General features: G+C 41.9%; 4 protein-coding genes across 7 annotated transcripts in view; 2 read left to right on the forward strand and 2 right to left on the reverse strand.

The window, feature by feature from the left end:
- Positions 1–38: 38 nt before the first annotated feature.
- Positions 39–6,503, forward strand: LOC109859894 (succinate dehydrogenase [ubiquinone] flavoprotein subunit, mitochondrial-like). Of its 2 annotated transcripts, XM_020438594.1 has the most exons (12): positions 39–2,173; positions 2,256–2,357; positions 2,459–2,768; positions 2,860–3,146; positions 3,254–3,392; positions 3,470–3,638; positions 3,719–3,914; positions 4,135–4,332; positions 4,552–4,746; positions 5,091–5,234; positions 5,389–5,499; positions 5,701–6,503. In XM_020438594.1, the coding sequence occupies exons 1-12, from the start codon at positions 2,054–2,056 to the stop codon at positions 5,785–5,787; spliced, it is 2,058 nt and encodes a 685-aa protein (XP_020294183.1). In that variant the 5' UTR covers positions 39–2,053; the 3' UTR covers positions 5,788–6,503. The 2 variants fall into 2 exon arrangements, with proteins under 2 accessions (XP_020294183.1, XP_020294184.1); XM_020438595.1 differs by lacking the exon at positions 4,552–4,746.
- Positions 6,504–6,799: 296 nt separating this feature from the next.
- Positions 6,800–13,582, forward strand: LOC109859895 (succinate dehydrogenase [ubiquinone] flavoprotein subunit, mitochondrial). 2 transcript variants are annotated; one of them, XR_002250751.1, is made up of 10 exons: positions 6,800–6,865; positions 9,151–9,577; positions 10,870–11,268; positions 11,354–11,522; positions 11,608–11,774; positions 11,847–12,073; positions 12,158–12,302; positions 12,380–12,684; positions 12,769–13,461; positions 13,548–13,582. XR_002250751.1 is itself a non-coding variant. In XM_020438596.1 (9 exons), exons 1-9 carry the CDS (start codon positions 6,800–6,802, stop codon positions 12,853–12,855), a joined length of 1,992 nt encoding a protein of 663 aa, XP_020294185.1. In that variant the 3' UTR covers positions 12,856–13,576. The 2 variants fall into 2 exon arrangements, 1 of the variants encoding a protein (XP_020294185.1); XM_020438596.1 differs by having other exon boundaries at positions 12,769–13,576.
- Positions 9,611–10,680, reverse strand: LOC109859897 (high mobility group B protein 3-like). The gene is made up of 3 exons (XM_020438598.1): positions 10,313–10,680; positions 9,999–10,226; positions 9,611–9,868 (listed from the first exon to the last, which is right to left on the reverse strand). The coding sequence occupies exons 1-3, from the start codon at positions 10,544–10,546 to the stop codon at positions 9,758–9,760; spliced, it is 573 nt and encodes a 190-aa protein (XP_020294187.1). The 5' UTR covers positions 10,547–10,680; the 3' UTR covers positions 9,611–9,757.
- A 1,400-nt stretch (positions 13,583–14,982) lies between the features above and the next one.
- Positions 14,983–17,777, reverse strand: part of LOC109859899 (protein pinocchio) — a 29,881-nt gene continuing 27,086 nt past the window's right edge. For both annotated transcript variants that reach the window (XM_020438602.1, XM_020438601.1), the window contains exon 6: positions 14,983–17,768. In XM_020438602.1, the coding sequence (XP_020294191.1) occupies positions 17,658–17,768 (111 nt within the window). In that variant the 3' untranslated portion in view covers positions 14,983–17,657. The remainder of the gene's footprint in view (positions 17,769–17,777) is intronic.

Consider the following 17,777-nt stretch of genomic DNA (forward strand, 5'->3'; position numbering starts at 1 on the left):
GCTGCGAGTGCGGCGTCAGGAGACTCGCGCTGTGACACGCACGATCGACCTTGATATTTGGATTCGCGGCGAAAGAACGAGAGAACGAAGATATTTTTTCTAGGAAAAGGAGACTATTCTGATTTTGTTTTTTTTTTTATTTCCGATTTTGTGAATATACATTTTTCGAGAGCGCGGGAATATTGCTAAAATATTCTGTGAGGTGCTGAATTCAGTAATTTTGAAGGTATTTTGTCGAGATTGGAAAAATCGATCGATCTCTATCGATTGCCTCTTCGTCACGATAGTACACGATACTATCACGATGCGTGAAATATAGCTTTTACAAATCTCAGAGTTTCCGAGTGTCTTTTATAAACTTTGCGACAGCGATTTTACTGCCGAATAATTGTTTTTTTGTTTTTGTTTTGATAAGAGCGGTTTTTTTGTTATACAAATATTAGGATGTCCCGCAATATCAGCGGGCAGAGCGTGATTCTTGGTAAAAAAAAAAGAACAGAAAATGTTTTTATACGAGTCTTTGCGTTTCCGAGGTTTAAACAATCTTCAATAACCTTGTGTGTGATACATCATCAAGTGTATTTCGCGATATTGATATATTAAATAAAAAAGTACAATGACACTTTACAATGAAACTTCGAATCTTTGATTGTTGCTGTTAAATTTGCATTTTAAATCGCTTTAGCATAAATAGACTAGTGCTTTAATAAATTACTTTTACATAATAAGATGTAGCAATGAACTTTGATAGAGATAAGGACATTTAAATACGTTAACTGTTTTTAATTTTTAAACTCTCGATTTTTCGAGAAACAAAGTATCGTGAGAAACAATTTTATTATTATGAAATTGTTTCAGAAGAAGAATCGCGCTCTATTCACTGATATTACACGAAATGCGGGACGTCTGTATACATACAGACAGAATCCGGACGATTGTGCAAAGTCCGTCGGTTTTTCTACAAAAAAAATTCACGCAAGTGCGACTTTTTGATAAGTTTTTTTTTTTTTATATAAGTTGCGAAAAAAAAAAGCAAAATTTCTCTCCCTATCATTGTTGTTGTCACGTGTTGCATACGTAACGAGAGATCGACCATGTATCTTATACACGTATATATATCTTATACATAGATTAAGATTAGGAAGTAGGTGAGAGTTAGCGATTAGGTGAGAGTTTGTCAGCTGCTCGTCAGTAAACGCTCAATTAATAAATGTGTTAACAACGAAAAGAAATTACTAACCAAGTGCAACACAAGTGGAACACGCAATACGTTCGAAGCAAATTCGAATAGAAAAAAAAATAAATAAATAAAGCAAACAAACTTTTCGATTGTAGCTAAATAAATTCGAAAAAAATGTGTACACCATCGCCAAATATACGCACAATCACTCCGCGAAATCAATCTCTTCTTCGTATATTTTTACTAAGATAAGACGACGGTGTGTTCATTACACGCCGAACGTATTCTCTTTCTACGTAGTGTGTTCGAAGGAAAACGTTGAGAATTAATGGGGAGAGTGTAGTATAAATCGAGAGAAACAGAAGAGAAGACTTTCGATCGCGAAACTTGTACCTTAACGAAAAGAAACGAGAGATTCTAAATTAATTCAAACGAGAGATACTCGCTCCATATCCGTTACGCTCTATAAACTTCTATTTATGTAACGACCACATCGCTGTGTATATGTACTATTTAAGAGGATTATTTCCAGTACGATTCTAATGAGAAAGCAACTCGTCAAGTGCCTGCGCGCTATGGTGCGTAATACCAAAGAATAACCATCACGCGAGCAAGGAGCAAATTCGTCAACAAAAACGATCGACGATCTAATTTGAGATAATGTAAAACTAACTGTGCGCAATGCGAGAGAAAAACGAAAAAAAAATTTTATCTCGGACTGTATTTTTGCAAGTGTAATAAATCGACGCTTATACACAAATTTCATTAGACGAGAAATTTCTTCCCATCCTTTTTCATTGTTTTATTTATATCTTTATTGTTTTTTACTTTCACGTATGGATTTTCTCATTTGTTTTACTATTTTGTGAACAAATGAGTGAAAGTCTCGAAGATTTCGATCATTCAACGTACGTGACAGCGTGCGTCCAAACCTGGAAGATATTTGCGAAAATGTTGCACATGTCAGTCAATCGGCTAACACGTGGAATAATCGTAAGATATTTTTACAATACGCGCGACGCTAATTGCAGCTTTGTGATTGAATTTAAATCGAACGTTAATTTCTGTCTCCTAGAAATGCGTCGGACAATCTCGCGCGACGATCAGATATTCGCGATGCTTTCACGTTAACGTCAGCCCGACGGAAAAGGCTACGGTCAAGTGCGGGAACGATAGCGTGAGTAGACATTTTTGTGGAAAATGATAAACTTTGCAAAAGTAATAAATTGTTGTCTATAAAAAATATTTACATAACTGCGTCTTGCTATAATTTTGCAGAACTTGTATCCTCTGATAGATCACTGTTACGACGTGGTTGTCGTGGGAGCGGGTGGCGCGGGATTGAGGACCGCCTTCGGTCTCGGTAGCAAGGGGTACCGCGTGGCGGTGGTGACCAAGCTCTTCCCGACCAGGTCGCACACCGTGGCCGCGCAGGGTGGAATAAACGCCGCCTTCGAGGAGGAAAACGACAACTGGCTCTATCACATGTACGACACCGTCAAGGGATCCGACTGGCTTGGCGATCAGGACGCCATACATTTCCTCGCGAGAGAAGCGCCTCGCGCCGTCTACGAGCTCGAGAATTACGGTGAGCGAAAACGACAAACAGACGGACGAGAGTTATTAAAAATCTCATCGGAAGAGTTCTCTAAATAGAATCGATTAATTTACGACCTTAGGTTGTCCGTTTAGCCGCAAGGATGACGGTAGGATCTATCAGCGTCCTTTCGGCGGCCAGTCGTTGAAATTTGGACAAGGCGGCCCGGCATGTCGGACCTGTGCGGTCGCCGATCGAACCGGTCACGCCATGCTTCACACCCTTTACGGACAGAGTCTTCGTTACGAGGTGCACTACTTCGTCGAGTACTTCGCCCTCGATCTCCTGATGCACGGTCGGTGCTGCAAGGGAATTCTGGCGTGGGAACTCGAGACCGGTCAACTGCACCGATTTAGAGCTCATCACACGGTAAAAAATCTCATCAAATCTACGGTCGTTGATCCTTCCTAGGCGAAAGAGAACAAATAGAATCGACTAATTTATCGCACGAGCAAATTAGTCTCGGTTTGTTACAGGTGATGGCGACGGGCGGTGCCGAGAGATGTTACCTCTCCTGCACCGCGGCGCACGCCTGTACCGGCGACGGCATGGCGATCGCGTGTCGAGCAGGACTGCCGTTGCAGGACATGGAGTTCATTCAGTTTCATCCCACCGGTATGTTGTTTGTTCGCAAGAAAAAAATCCACCGATTCTTTCGGTTTGTCGAATTTATTTCCCACGTCTCTACGCAGGCATTTACGGCAGCGGGATATTAGTGACCGAGGGTTGCAGAGGAGAAGGCGGCAAACTCGTCAATTCCGAGGGGGAGTTTTTCATGGAGAAGTACGCGCCGGTGGCTAAGGATCTGGCGTCCCGCGACGTCGTATCGAGAGCCATGACCATCGAAATATTTGAGGGAAGGTCTGCAACACAAATTCTTGTAGCTGTGTCTTCCTTAAGATAAAAAAAAAAACAAAAAAAAAGTGCGATCTTTTTCGCAGAGGCGTCGGGGAGAAGAAGGATCACATTCATTTGCAACTGAGTCATCTGCCTCACGAAGTGTTACGCAAGAGACTGCCGGGGGTGTCGCATCTCGCCTGGGTGTTCGCCGGCGTGGATGTGAAGACGGATCCGATCCCGGTGATACCGACCGTGCATTACAACATGGGCGGCATACCCACAAACTGGCGTGCCCAAGTGAGCGACGCAACACAATACGCATACATATTTTTTTTTTCTGTCATTGTTTTTAATTATCGTCAATCTGCGGTCCGGTCGGTGACAGGTTTGCGTGTTGTTTTACGATTCAGAAACAAATCAAATATCGTGTACGAACTCTAAACGCGTCTGAAACCGATTGCAAATGCGGTTTGCCGGAGTTGTGTGAATGCGTTTTGACTTAATGACACGTTGTCAGGTTTTGACGCGGGAGAACGAGGAGGACAGAGCGATCGAAGGTCTCTGGTCGGCCGGTGAGACCGCTTGCGCATCCGTTCACGGTGCTAATCGACTGGGCGCTAACAGCCTGTTAGAACTTCTCGTCTTCGGCAAAGCGATCGCCGAGCAGATTGACTGCATCACCAGACCGGGCGAGCGTCACGAGGATCTGCCGCCAGTAATTATTAAAATTGCCACCTCTCGAGATTTAATTTATTAGACGAGAGTTGCGTCGTGTAGGAAAAAAAAAACGCACGCACTTCAACGTCATTCTAAAAAATCATCCTCTTTTTATACGCTTTCGACCGGTATATTTCTTTTGACAATCTCGCGCGTAACGCAAAACGATCGCGACTGAAAACAAAAAAAAAAAAAAAAAAACGATTTAAATATGCAGGACATTAGCGAGCAATCGATTTGGCGTTTCGACGCGACCCGTTACGCGAAAGGTTGCGTTCCCGTGGCCGAGCTGCGCGACGAGATGCAACGCACGATGCAGACGTATTGCTCGATATACAGATCCTGCGACATCCTGCAACGCGGATGCAGGGACATAACTCGACTGTACACCTGCGACCTGCCGGACTTATGCGTAAGCCGCTTAATGTAATTTTGTGCGAGAGAAATGAATTTCTAAAATCTTTTTACTACATTATGGAAAATTAACCAGAAAATATATATTATTATTTTGCAAAACAAAAAGAAAGGACGAACAATTATGACTCGACTCGAAGAGCGTGTGACAAAATGAATGAAAAGAAATTGCGTATTCTCGCACGCATGGATTAAAAAAGTCCCGTGACGTAATCCGTGTCGTTGCGTAAATACCGATGACACACGCGAGACCATCATCCGCGAACCGCGCGTTTTATCTCGTCTTGTTTTTTTCGCGTGTTTGTGTTGTTTTCTTCTCTCTCTCTCTCTCTCTCTACACAGGTCCAGGATCAATCTCTCATTTGGAACACGGAGCTCGTCGAGGCCTTGGAGCTGCAAAACATGATACTCTGTTGCATGCACACGGTGTACGCGGCCGAAAATCGAAAGGAATCGAGAGGCTCGCACGCGAGAGAGGATTACAAGGTATATTATATACACGCGTGGACGACCTTTTAACATTTTCGGAGAAGCGATTTGAGACACGCGCCGGTGTTTTGCGACGCGAGTTTTTAATTTACGGAGATCCCCGCAGAGAGTCGAATATACGCTTGTTTACACGCTTGTTTTCGCATTTTAGGACAGAATCGACGAGTACGACTATTCGAAACCGCTCGAGGGACAAAAGAAACGACCTTTCACGGAACACTGGCGTAAGCACACGCTCACGTGGGCGCAAGAAGACGGATCGGTCAGTTGAAACAACCGGATATAAAAATTAGAATAGAGAAATTGCAATTTGTTCTTATTTGTTTTTTTGTTTTATTTATTTTTTTATCAAACTGATTTGCCGAGAATCGGTACGTGTGTACCGTTCTCCTAATGAGATATTTTATGTGTGTACCGTTCTCTTAATGAGATATTTTATGTGTGTGCGGTTCTTCGCTTGCAGATCTGCATTTCTTATCGGCCTGTTATCGATACGACTCTCGACGAGACCGAAGCCCAGCACGTACCGCCCGCGGTTCGCGCATATTGACCCGGATAATTAAAATCACTGGTCGGTTCGCGCAGTAACGACGCAGATAATTAATTAACCAGCGGCGTCGAACAATTGAATTGTACTAGATGACTAGATGGACGCGATCTTTGACCGTTGCTCGTCCCTACATTGGTGTCTCAATGGTACCTTGCAATCGGAAAAACGTGAAATGTCGACACCGAGTTGCTGCTGCTGCTGCAAAAAAAAGAAGACAAAAAAATGGAAGACGACCACGATTTACGCGAATGTGCTCAAAAATGATTTTACGCGCAATTTTGTTGCACAGTTTATCTGAAATGCAGAACGCAACCGCGACACGCACTCCTTATTTTTTATATGTCGCAGAAACTAAAAAGAACACCAAGCGTTACATCGTCGAGGTTATTTTTCAAGAATATTTTTATTAAACTTGTTGAGTTTTTTTTCCGTTAACGAGCGAGGAGGATAAAAACATTGTGAAAGGTCAGTCGTGAGAATATAAAAAAGAGATATAACTTTGCATACCGTTCGCTCGTATTTGCAGATACTCCCTCGAGGTTAGAGAGACGCAATTTGTTGTGACTTTCGTTTTCTTAACGCGCGGTTGTGTGTCTCGCGCTTTCTGCATTACGTACCTCATCACATTCTCTTATCACTAAAAAAAAATGTCGATCCCACACGTGCCTTCGAATAGAGCTCTCACCTCTGTTTCTTCTCCGAAATCGGAAAAAAAATTCGCTCGTTTCGGGCGCGCGTCTTCAGAGCGCGTTGTTGTTGTGAATCGCGTTGTTGGATTCTTTTCCATGCACCTGGTTGGCAGCACTGCGCTTCCCCGGCTTTTCGGCTACTCAGTCGCCGTCGAGCCGCCAAAGCGTACGGATCGAAGCCGAGCGGATCCGACAGAGTACGCTACCGTGACTGCCTTACTGGGGTTAGTCGCGTGGTGCGTGCGAGCGCTGATACGTTTATCACGCGGGGGGAAGTACCTCGAGAGAAGGAAGCGATTGAACGTAACAACCCGTGAGGGAAGATGAGCGGGATGCTGAAGATGTCGGCGTCGTTGCTGCCGCGGAAACTGCCCGGAGCTGCGACATTGGTGAGGAGACCGGAACCTAGAATTTAGCATCGCTTATTTAGAGCAGCCTGTGAGACTGCGTTTAAGTATAATTTTCGCTCAGCTTTCCAACCCCTCCTCAAAGCAGACAGACGACCCCTTTCTTTCTCGAGATATTACGTCACTGTAAAAATCGCTTTGCTACCGTTGACAGCGGAACGCGCTTGGCATATCGCGAAATCGCACCAGGTGTGTCGTAGAACACACCTGACTTGCTAGAATCTCGCGGTACTCTAGCAGCAATTCCCGTCCTACGCCATCTTACCAAAAAAAAAAAACTACTACTACTACTTAACGGTACACGCTGCTAGACAGACAACCCCGAGGTCACGGTCGCGTGTCACGAGGTTGCCAGCCAGTGACGAAGTTTTTCTGTTTGTTATGTAATTTTTCATCCACCGTGACCACCACGGTGGGGTGGACACGTCCGTACCTCGTCGCCAACGCGACGGATCGAATTACGTAAGGTGCGACGAATAAATCCGCGCGCGCCCGGAAATGCGCCGTCACTCACCGCCGCCGAGAGCACGCGGTGTGCTCCAACATCCCTTTTTTCTACAATTGCGAGGCTGTAATAAGGCGGGTTTCTCGATCGTTCAAAGCTTCCGTTTCTGCGATGATAATTTTCCGCGCGCGCGCGCGCGAGATAAAAGTCTCATTCTAATGAAATATTTTTTGACGCCGGCAAACTCTGTTTCGACGATGCGAAGAGATATCGAGCAATCTCGAATGATAAGAAGATAAACAAGCAACAACATTGCGAAATATTCACAAATTTTGCGACAATAAAAAATGTTCACGTATTATTACACATATATACGTGAATATTTATTAGTTATTTGTTAAATAATGTAAAATGTATGTGTTGTGGTATATTTTTAAGTTCGTTTCGCGTGATAAAGAAATTTGACCGACTTTACTGGTTGTTTGCGGACATTTATATTTGCGACAAAAAAGAACGAGCACTTTTGTGTCGGTGGTTTTTAGATGGCGAATCACCAGTAGCGTCGTAAATTTTTATCAGACTCGACTACTGGCAGCGCGGCGGTACACACATTGCACACAGATGTTGGAATATGTAATTTAGATATCACCTGCTGTTGCCGCTTTAACGATCTCGCTGCTTCTTAAATAACATTGCGATTACGTTTTTTCTATATTGGATCAGAGCGAGATTTTACCAGCCTTTTACTTAATAATTTTATTCTCCGACGTGTGATATCACACTCGGTATATAAATTTTGCTCTCGATCCGGATATAATTCGGTTCTCGCTTTAAAATCCGACATTGCGACCACTTTACAAGTACCGTATTTTGTTTATTTCTTTGTTATTTTGTTAATTAAAATTTTCAGCTACTTCAAAGCTTTCCGAACGCCGAACAGTACTGATAGCGCGTTGTTGCGCAGAAACGCTTTCGACTTACTTGCTAATTTGCGTGACAAGGTCACGGAGAAAAATCATCGATTTCCGCAAACGATGTGTCCTCCAACTATTAGTGCGCTTATCACGAGTCCTGTTCCACGATACAAACATGTAGAACATACCGCGGTGCAACATTGGGGAAATTTGTTTTTGGATTTTTGTTTTTTTATATCGATAAAACGAATGATTTATTTGATTGGATAAAATTCTAACGCGTTTGATTGTGCGATCAAGTAATTTAAAAGTTGTTAGAAAATCGCAGAACACAAAATGGCAGAACTTCTTTTTTTTTTGTTACGAATCACTTGACCGTTTTGAATCAATTTTCAATTTCCGTCGGTAATAGCTTTGCGACGCGCAAATATGCACGTCAAACGAACAATTATATATAGTATACACACACACACATGTGTATATATGCGCATATACGTATGTACATATGCACACGTATACTCATATATCGCGTGACCGATTATAAATAATGATGCGTCCACGTGATATCTTCTCTAACAATTGTTTCTTTTTAAATCGCGTTTTTCCTCAATCGGGATTTATCGTCAGCGATGAAAAATAATATTGCGTTAAAAATCAACAATAAACCACTCGAGCAGCGAGAAAGCCTCCCACAGCGTGAATTTACATCCGGTTTACTTCGGTAACATCTCAGATGAGAAAAAATTTGTATCTTTGACGCGTGAACTGAATGAAAAAAAAAAGTAAACAAACAAATGACTAAAAAAATCGGTCGAATCGACAAATTTTTTTTTTTACGCTCTAACTCCGCTTGTTACAAATTGTCTTATCTCGTGTTCTCATCGTTATTTTGCTCTCGCACGCGGCAGAACAAGTTGGGCCTGTCGATCCTCAGCAATCGCAAACTGCACCACACGCCGGACGATCGAGCTAAGGTTTCCGCCGACGCGATCTCCAAACACTACCCGTTGGTGGATCACACGTACGACGCGGTGGTGGTGGGAGCCGGCGGCGCCGGTTTGCGCGCGGCATACGGTTTGGTGGCCGAGGGCTTCAGGACCGCGGTGATAACCAAGCTGTTCCCGACGAGGTCGCACACCGTGGCCGCCCAGGGCGGCATCAACGCCGCCTTAGGTAACATGGAGGACGACAACTGGCAATGGCACATGTACGACACGGTAAAAGGCTCGGACTGGCTTGGTGACCAGGACGCCATTCACTATATGACCCGCGAGGCGCCCAAGGCGGTCATCGAGTTGGAGAACTGCGGCATGCCGTTCAGCCGAACAACCGACGGTGAGCACAAAAAAGAAAAAATGTAAAACTAACGGCAAAAACCTATTTGTGACTTTATCTCCGAGTTGTATAAAACAAATACAATCAAAAATCAATTACAAGATGTGTGTATAAAATCATCAAAACAGCTTTTTGTGTATTCGACAATTGTCTCGCGTACCGGACCTCGTTTGATTCAATCTAAGAGCTCAGATCGGAAGCGTCGTTCTCGCTGGTCATGCTCGCGCCCGTTCCCGACCTGGAATCCGATTCTGTGTCCGAAATGTCCGTTTTACTACTGGATCTTCTTTTCTAAAATACACACACACACACGTACACAAATAACCGTCGTCGGTATCATGTGGATCACGGCGCATAAAGTATCAATAAAATTAACAAACTGGTCAAGGTCCGACTTCTCAGATGAAACAAACAAACAAACCTCTCTCCTTTTCTTATCTTTCCTCGGATTTTCGAATTTTTTCGAAGAATTGCCATTGGTGGACTTGTTCTGCTGCCCGCCGCTCGTATCGGTTTGTTGTTGCGATTTTTGTTCCTGCGCCGCCAACTTGGCCGCTTTTACGTAAGGCATTTTATCCGCGGCAGACATCTGCCGCCAGATTTGTCCCCCGAGTCGAAACAGATCTTTATTCTTCAATTTGTTGTTCGTCTGTGAAATTCGATCGTTTTGCTTTGTACAACGCTACTCTGTCCTGTTGCGTACGTGCGCGTGTTTTTTTAGTTTTTCCGTTTTACCTGTCTGAAATCTTGCATAAAATTTAGGAAAGCGTTCGCGCTTCTCCGCTGCTTCTTCCGTCGGGACACGCTTCGCGATCTTGACCGCGAGGAACCGCGCAACTTGCGACCGGAGAGGGACTCTGTCAGCTGATATTGATTGTCGCAACATCTTTCCTGTTGCTTCGCGAATCCGTCATTTCTGCCGTCTCCCGTTGCCTCGTTGCCGTTTTCTCTTTTCCTATTGTCTTCCATGATCTGTTTACGGTTTTTTTCATTGATGAGAAGTAGCAAATAAGCAAGAATTTTTGTCTCCCTCTGGTCTCCCGTGAGAATAAGCAACAAATTTTTCAAAACACACTGTGAGAATAACAAATTTCTCCGTTCGGTTGCCACGGGGCTGAAGATTGCCGATTATTGTCGGACTTGAATGTTGCAATATTGTTTGTTATATCGATTTAAGTTGTTCTAATACGAGAGAGTTGTCGAAAATCTCGCGATGAAATGCAGACGTGTTATATCACGTCGATGTTTAAATGGCAAAATAGAACTGAAATTTTCTTTCGATTTTATATCAGGCAAGATTTATCAACGCGCCTTCGGTGGTCAGTCGCTCAAGTTCGGCAAGGGTGGCCAGGCTCACAGATGCTGCTGCGTGGCCGACAGAACCGGCCACTCGTTGCTGCACACGCTCTACGGCCAGTCGCTGAGCTACGACTGCAATTACTTCGTCGAGTATTTCGCCCTCGATCTGCTGATGGAGGGTGGCGAGTGTCGGGGTGTGATCGCTCTCTGTCTCGAGGACGGAACGTTGCATCGTTTCCACGCAAAGAACACGGTGCTCGCCACGGGTGGCTACGGGCGCGCCTACTTTTCTTGCACGTCCGCGCACACCTGCACCGGTGACGGCACCGCCATGGTGTCCAGAGCCAATCTGCCCAATCAGGATTTGGAATTCGTACAATTCCATCCCACAGGTATTGTGAAAAGATAGCGCGGTGAGAGATTAAGTTGTTAAATTTTCAAAAGACTTGACATCACACGTGTTCATCAACGTGTCAGGTATTTACGGCGCTGGATGTCTCATCACGGAAGGAAGCCGCGGCGAAGGCGGTTATCTGATTAACAGCGAGGGCGAGAGGTTCATGGAACGCTACGCGCCGGTAGCCAAGGATCTAGCGTCGCGAGACGTCGTGTCGAGATCAATGACTATGGAGATAAGAGAGGGCAGGTGAGTGACTGACGGTCGGTGACTGTCTCCACGATGTCTCCGGAGAGATATTCACGATAGACGTTAATCTCGTTTCTCTGCTTAGAGGCGTTGGACCCGAGAAAGATCACATCTACTTGCAACTGCATCATCTGCCGGCTGAACAGCTGGCTACTCGTCTACCGGGTATCTCGGAGACTGCGATGATATTTGCCGGCGTCGATGTGACTCGAGAACCGATTCCTGTGATACCTACCGTCCATTACAACATGGGTACGCGAATTTAACAAACTGACTGCAACTTCAGTAACGAGATTACCGACGTTTTTCAACTTGAAATTGCAGGAGGTGTACCGACGAATTATAAGGGTCAAGTGTTGACCAGAGAAAACAATCAGGATAAGGTCGTGCCCGGATTGTACGCGTGCGGCGAAGCAGCCTGTGCGTCCGTGCACGGCGCCAACCGACTGGGTGCTAACTCGTTGTTGGATCTGGTTGTGTTCGGGCGCGCTTGCGCCAAAACCATCGCCGAGGAGAACAAGCCGGGAGAAACAATTGGATCTCTGAAATCTGTAAGTTTTAACTTCTGATCTCGTGATCTGGTGATGATCTCGTTTGTAAAATAAACGACTGCGTGATTGCGCGCGCGTGTGTAGAACGCCGGCGAGGAAACGGTCGCCAATTTGGACTGGGTGAGAAATGCCAACGGCTCGATTTCCACCGCGGAACTGAGACTGACCATGCAAAAAACCATGCAGACGCACGCAGCGGTCTTTAGAGACGCCGAAAGCTTACAAGAAGGTAAAAACAATTATCACGCTCAACACAGTTATTGTGTCATTTTCATTACGCAACATTTATGCAATCCGTTTTTCTAGGCTGTCGGAAGATGACCGACATCTACAAGAAACTCGACGAGATCAAGGTCGCCGACAGGTCTCTGATATGGAATTCCGATCTCGTGGAAACTCTCGAACTGCAAAATCTCATGGTCAACGCGATGCAGACCATCGTGTCCGCCGAAAACAGAAAGGAGAGTCGTGGCGCGCACGCGCGCGAGGATTACAAAATCAGAATTGACGAATACGATTACAGCAAACCGACCGAAAATCAACAACCGAAACCGCTCGATCAACATTGGAGGAAGCATACGCTGTCGACAATTAATCCGAGAACGGGAGAGGTAGTTTTTGCTTTTGTTGTTTCATTTTTTAGATTTTCTTTACCTGCTGAAAAAAATTATACGTGCGACTTAATTTTATTTAAGGTGTCCATCGACTACAGACCGGTGATCGATGTTACGCTCAATCAACAGGAATGCGCAACGGTTCCACCAGCGATTCGTTCTTACTAGACGATTCTATTCTTTAGGCTTTATATAATTATCTACAAACGGACAATTAAAACATCATTCTAGGATACTTATCAGCAATTTTTTTTCTTTTTTTTTTTTGTATCTGAAAAACAGCGGAATTTGCCTACTACTTGTGCGACACACATCTATTAATTTATTTCACATACGTACATGCACATTCACGGAAACGTCATCGTGCGCCAAAGTTTGATTCTTGTCATCGCTTGCGCTGCTTCTGGGAGACGCGAGCGCGATTAGTGACCTTTTATAGAGAATGCCGGTGCTGAGATTAATATTGTCTCTTCTTTGCGGAGGAGCTCGTCAATATCACATTTAGCAAATAGTGTTCAGTTTTAACATAAAATAAAATAGTCAAATCTTATAGAAAATAGTACCAGAGATTGAGAGAGAGTACAAATGTAAAGAAAAGAAATTCTCTCTTTTCAGTAATATAAAACAGTCCATTTGGGTACGCGATCTGTTTTTAATTGCGCTCAAGCCACAGTATGTATTATAATATTACATCGTATTGTATTGCGTGCAGTAACGCGCGCTCGGTAATGGTAGAACATTATCAACTCGGTCTCAACATTGAACTTCTGTATTGTAAGTTTTTAGTGAGAATTTTTGACAAAAGCTTTGCTGGGGAAAAAGTTATATGTTCGAAATTAATATTTTCTTTGTTTTTGCAGGTGTGTGGATTTATTCAACCATTATTTACGTTAGATTATGGAATGGTGTACAGTTTCGAACAAGCAATGCGCGCGATAGTGCGTTTTGATAATGTATTTTGATAATTGCTACTGTTTTTATATTACTGTGGCGTTTGCACGTTAATTTGCAGTTATTTACACATAATTTTTGCAACAGACGAGAAAAACTTGAAAGATTCAAACAACGTGTTGTATTTTGCAGTAAAAATCAATAAATATTATCGTAGATTTTTACTTGGGTGAGGTTAGGTATGTATGAAACGTTGAAATATTGTTTACTGTAAAACATTAAAATATTCTTTATGTGAATGCAATTGTGTCAACGTTTATTCTTTGAAAAAAAAAAAAAAGTGAAATTTGTTTTATTTTCGTTGCGGCTGAATACTTAAATATATCTTGTGCGAGATAACATGAAAACAGTGTTAAATGTGTATTTATATTGTAAACTAAACAAAGTCATAAGTGTAATTTTTGTATTTAATAAAATAATGTTCAAACCTTAACTTAAAATATAACAAGTATAATTTTTTTGTCAAAAACTGTTTTTATGTTGTCTTTTGAGAACTTTGCATTGACATTACGTACTCCGTGAACTGCGAATTTGGATAAAAAAACAAAATTTGTGTTATTTAAGTTTTACAGATGGAAATAAAATAGTATTGTAAAAAATAAAAACAAAAAAAAGATCGTGCGAGCGTGATGTTTGGCATGGTGGAAATGTACATAAAACGCAAGAAATGTGTCAATAAAACATATATATATATAGTTTATTCGACGACATTAAATGTAGTTTATGTTTGTGCTATAAACTGAGAGTTACTGTGCAACTTGTTATTTTATATATAAATTATTCTATATTATATAGTATTTGACTATTTTATATATAATTATTTCAAAGTGATTTTTAAAACTAATGTTAGATTAATTTGACGTAACGTAACTTAACTGTTTCGGGAAAAGAGAAAAGGTTTGAAAATTGCGCGATGTCGCAAATTTCAAAAAAACCGGATATTATCTAGAGACAAGTAAATGTCAAAATAATGAGTCGTGCGATACACAGAATGTTAAAGATCGTCACAAAATACAAAATGCAATTCGTGAGCAAACCAAAGAGAAAGTTGATCGACAAAGAAACGGAGTTACAAAAGAAAAATTTATTCGAATTATTACGGATAGATAATTGCGGGAATTCGGAGACACATCGGCACAAATCAATGGGTGAATTTTCATTTCAAGTATATTTATTAAATCTATAGTTTTGCAGTAATTAATCGTCATAAATAGGAAGATTAAATAAAAATGATATTTTACCGAGAACACACTTTCTCAAGCATTAAGAACTAGAGCTCGCCGCGAGCTAATACTCCAAGAAAAATTGTAACACGTTACAAGTTCAATTTAAGCGAGAAATGCGTTTTTTTTTTTTTTTTTTTTCACATCGGCATGTACTCGCATTCGCAGTTGTATGTGCATACACACATACACGCGCGCTGGTGAGAGAAAAGTTTGATAAAATGTATATATCCGAAAATGTTCGTTTTTCTTTTTTTATCTTCGTATATTGCTAAGAAAGGCTTCGGCACGGAATTCCTTATAAAACAATGCGATAAAAATCCGAAAGTCATTGGCACGACGTAAATGCTTTCCCAAAAAAAAACGGATCTGGACACAAAAAATTCTACAAGCGTCATTACTTTGTACAGCGAGCATGTAAAGAGAACATCGCGCGCAAAATTACAAAAGAATAAATTAGACATTTATTAAATTTTTACTTAATTACATTAATTGTATATTCCTGCGGTTGTGTGTATGCGCGATTCAGATATTCGAAGCAAGAGTAGAATTTCAATCGAAATACGTCAAAACGGCGACATATTGAAATATTACCGCAGGCGAAAATAAGTTTCTACATTTTTTTTCTTTTCAACGGCGCGTCCAAAAGATTTTCCGTTTGGCACTTGCGATCTTTTTTGTGTCAATTCTTAAATTAAACTGCGTGATTAAACGCTCACACGCACAATTTTAGAAGAGCTGAAACTCTTTTCTTGTCGCATCCGCGTGCGGCAAAAGAGTTCGCCGAGAAAGCGGACGATTTGAGAAACTGGAGGAAAAAAAGAAACGAGCAAGACGTATCATTGTCGTGAAACGTTAATGTAACTAGTTCGTTTGAATTGTAACCAGTTTTCTTTAACACTTTCACACACAGACCTAAAGGAGATTCGCTTTGTGACTTCCGTTTTACATACAAAAATGTACAAACGGATATATAATAATGATAATACGTGTAATACATTTTTCTTTTTTGTACACTCCTTCAATATCTCGCCGTACCAACTTCGACACGGATTTCTATCTTTTTTCTGTGTGTGGAAACAGTTTTCTTCGTAACGCACAAATTGCCTTCAATCAATTCTTAGGACTATGACGGTCACACGCGTTTAATATATATATATGTATATATATTAAACATTTAAAGTCCCCGCTAAAAGTCGGAACTTCAACTAATAATTCGTTTACAATCGTATACATTTCGCAAAGCTCGGGATTGATTTATCTCGTCGATAATATACTTGACTCGATTTTTTTTTCAAGCGTGATAGATATACCGAATAATCATAATAATTTATTTTATCTACAAAATCGATACGTCGTGCTCTCGTCGCGAAAAGAGAGATTCGTAAAAGAGACGCTCTTCTCGCCGTCAGATCGCTCGATCGATTAATTGTCGCCTAATAAAAAATTATTCTATTCGTGTAAACGCAACCTCGTGCTTTCTCGCACGACAGAGAGAGGCCGAGATATCTAAGAAACTTGTTTCTTTCTTTTTCATCGTAAAAAAGTTTGAAACAAAAATAGCGTTTCTCGACGTATGTGTTGTAAAAAAAAAAAAAAAAAACAAATGTGAAATGTGAAGATCCCGGACGGACTATCGTTGTTACAAATCTCGTCGAAGTCGCATTTTCGCGACACAGCGTGTCCGCCCGAGAGAAATGCTGTTTGCGATTTGTATGGTAGTAGGAGTCCGTATAAAAAAATGGTAGTCATAGTCAAGAGGAAAGTTCAATTCTGCTGCTACATGAAAAAAAATGTGAAAGAAAATTCACACATATTCGAGACAAGTAACGTATTGTAGTTATGGAGAATGAACACGACGCTACATGCTGGTGCGCGAAGTCGATATCTCGAAAACGATGCGACGGTTCAAAGTCAGTTATTTCACGTGGACAAAATTGGTCGTTTTTCAATTCCCAAGAATGTCGAATCGTTTCGATTCAATCGAGAGCTTGAAGATGCGCTTCGCGCAACGAAAATTTCAAGATTTTTCTCAGGACGCAAGATTTTTTTTTCTTGTTTTACGCACAAAAAAATTCTCAATTTGAATATATTCGTAAATCAACACCAGAGAGGCAAAAATATCCGCTTCACCTTCGATCAATCTTAAATTTTGTCATAAATATGAAAAAGAGTAAATCGCTAAATCAGTTGCAAAAAATCTTATAAAAAAAAATAAATTGAACTTTGTTATTTTTCTAATGGAAATCGTGTATGTTATTCGATCATCTTAAGCTTTGCCCAGAAAATATCGAAGTAGAAATAAATAACAGAAATGACATACACATTTTCTGAAAGTATAGTCGGTTCTCAAAGTGCAAATTAGTTCCAACTAGTTCGCAGCAATGCAAGAAACATTCGCGTATAAGATCTCGGACGTGGATCGTGTAGCTGTGCAGTTTTACTGTGCGGATCCAGCTTCGTATCTTTAGAAAGGAAGCTACGCTATTTTCCGAGACAGAGGGGAGTTCTTCTCTTCTTCTTTTTCTTCGTCAGCCTTCTTCAGGAACGTAATGCGTATCGTCTGCGGTTCGTATTTACATACGTACACACAAAACACTCACTCACTCTTTCTTTCTCTCTCTCTTTCTTTCTCTCTCTCACACACACACACACACACACACACACACATTCTCTCTCTTTCTCTCTCTCTCTCTCTCTTCTCGAATCTCGCGTGATAGTGGTGGGTAACACTAGATGGTTGGTGATGGATTTTTAAGTCTTGTGCATGGTTGACGATGCTCGAACTGAGGCCGTTCACGAGGTGGCCCGTAGCTTCTCTAACGCGGGCACCAACGATTCCTCCATAGAGGGTCCGCAACTCAGCCCGCACTCGCCGATCCATCTTGCTTTGCCGCTCGCATGAGACTGCAAACA

The sequence above is a fragment of the Pseudomyrmex gracilis genome, unplaced genomic scaffold (genome assembly GCF_002006095.1).
Source record: "Pseudomyrmex gracilis isolate BER0280 unplaced genomic scaffold, ASM200609v1 scaffold_299, whole genome shotgun sequence".
Lineage (NCBI taxonomy): Eukaryota > Metazoa > Arthropoda > Insecta > Hymenoptera > Formicidae > Pseudomyrmex > Pseudomyrmex gracilis.

Coding starts and splice junctions, on each gene's coding strand:
- LOC109859895 (XM_020438596.1), top strand. CDS start 6,800: ATGAGCGGGATGCTGAAGATGTCGGCGTCGTTGCTGCCGCGGAAACTG. Junction 11,523..11,607: donor ATGGAGATAAGAGAGGGCAG/GTGAGTGACTGA, acceptor TTCTCTGCTTAG/AGGCGTTGGACCCGAGAAAG. Junction 11,775..11,846: donor TACCGTCCATTACAACATGG/GTACGCGAATTT, acceptor TTGAAATTGCAG/GAGGTGTACCGACGAATTAT.
- LOC109859894 (XM_020438594.1), top strand. CDS start 2,054: ATGAGTGAAAGTCTCGAAGATTTCGATCATTCAACGTACGTGACAGCG. Junction 3,639..3,718: donor ATCGAAATATTTGAGGGAAG/GTCTGCAACACA, acceptor TCTTTTTCGCAG/AGGCGTCGGGGAGAAGAAGG. Junction 3,915..4,134: donor CCACAAACTGGCGTGCCCAA/GTGAGCGACGCA, acceptor ACACGTTGTCAG/GTTTTGACGCGGGAGAACGA.
- LOC109859897 (XM_020438598.1), bottom strand. CDS start 10,546: ATGGAAGACAATAGGAAAAGAGAAAACGGCAACGAGGCAACGGGAGAC. Junction 10,227..10,312: donor TTATGCAAGATTTCAGACAG/GTAAAACGGAAA, acceptor CGAATTTCACAG/ACGAACAACAAATTGAAGAA. Junction 9,869..9,998: donor AAGATAAGAAAAGGAGAGAG/GTTTGTTTGTTT, acceptor TGTGTATTTTAG/AAAAGAAGATCCAGTAGTAA.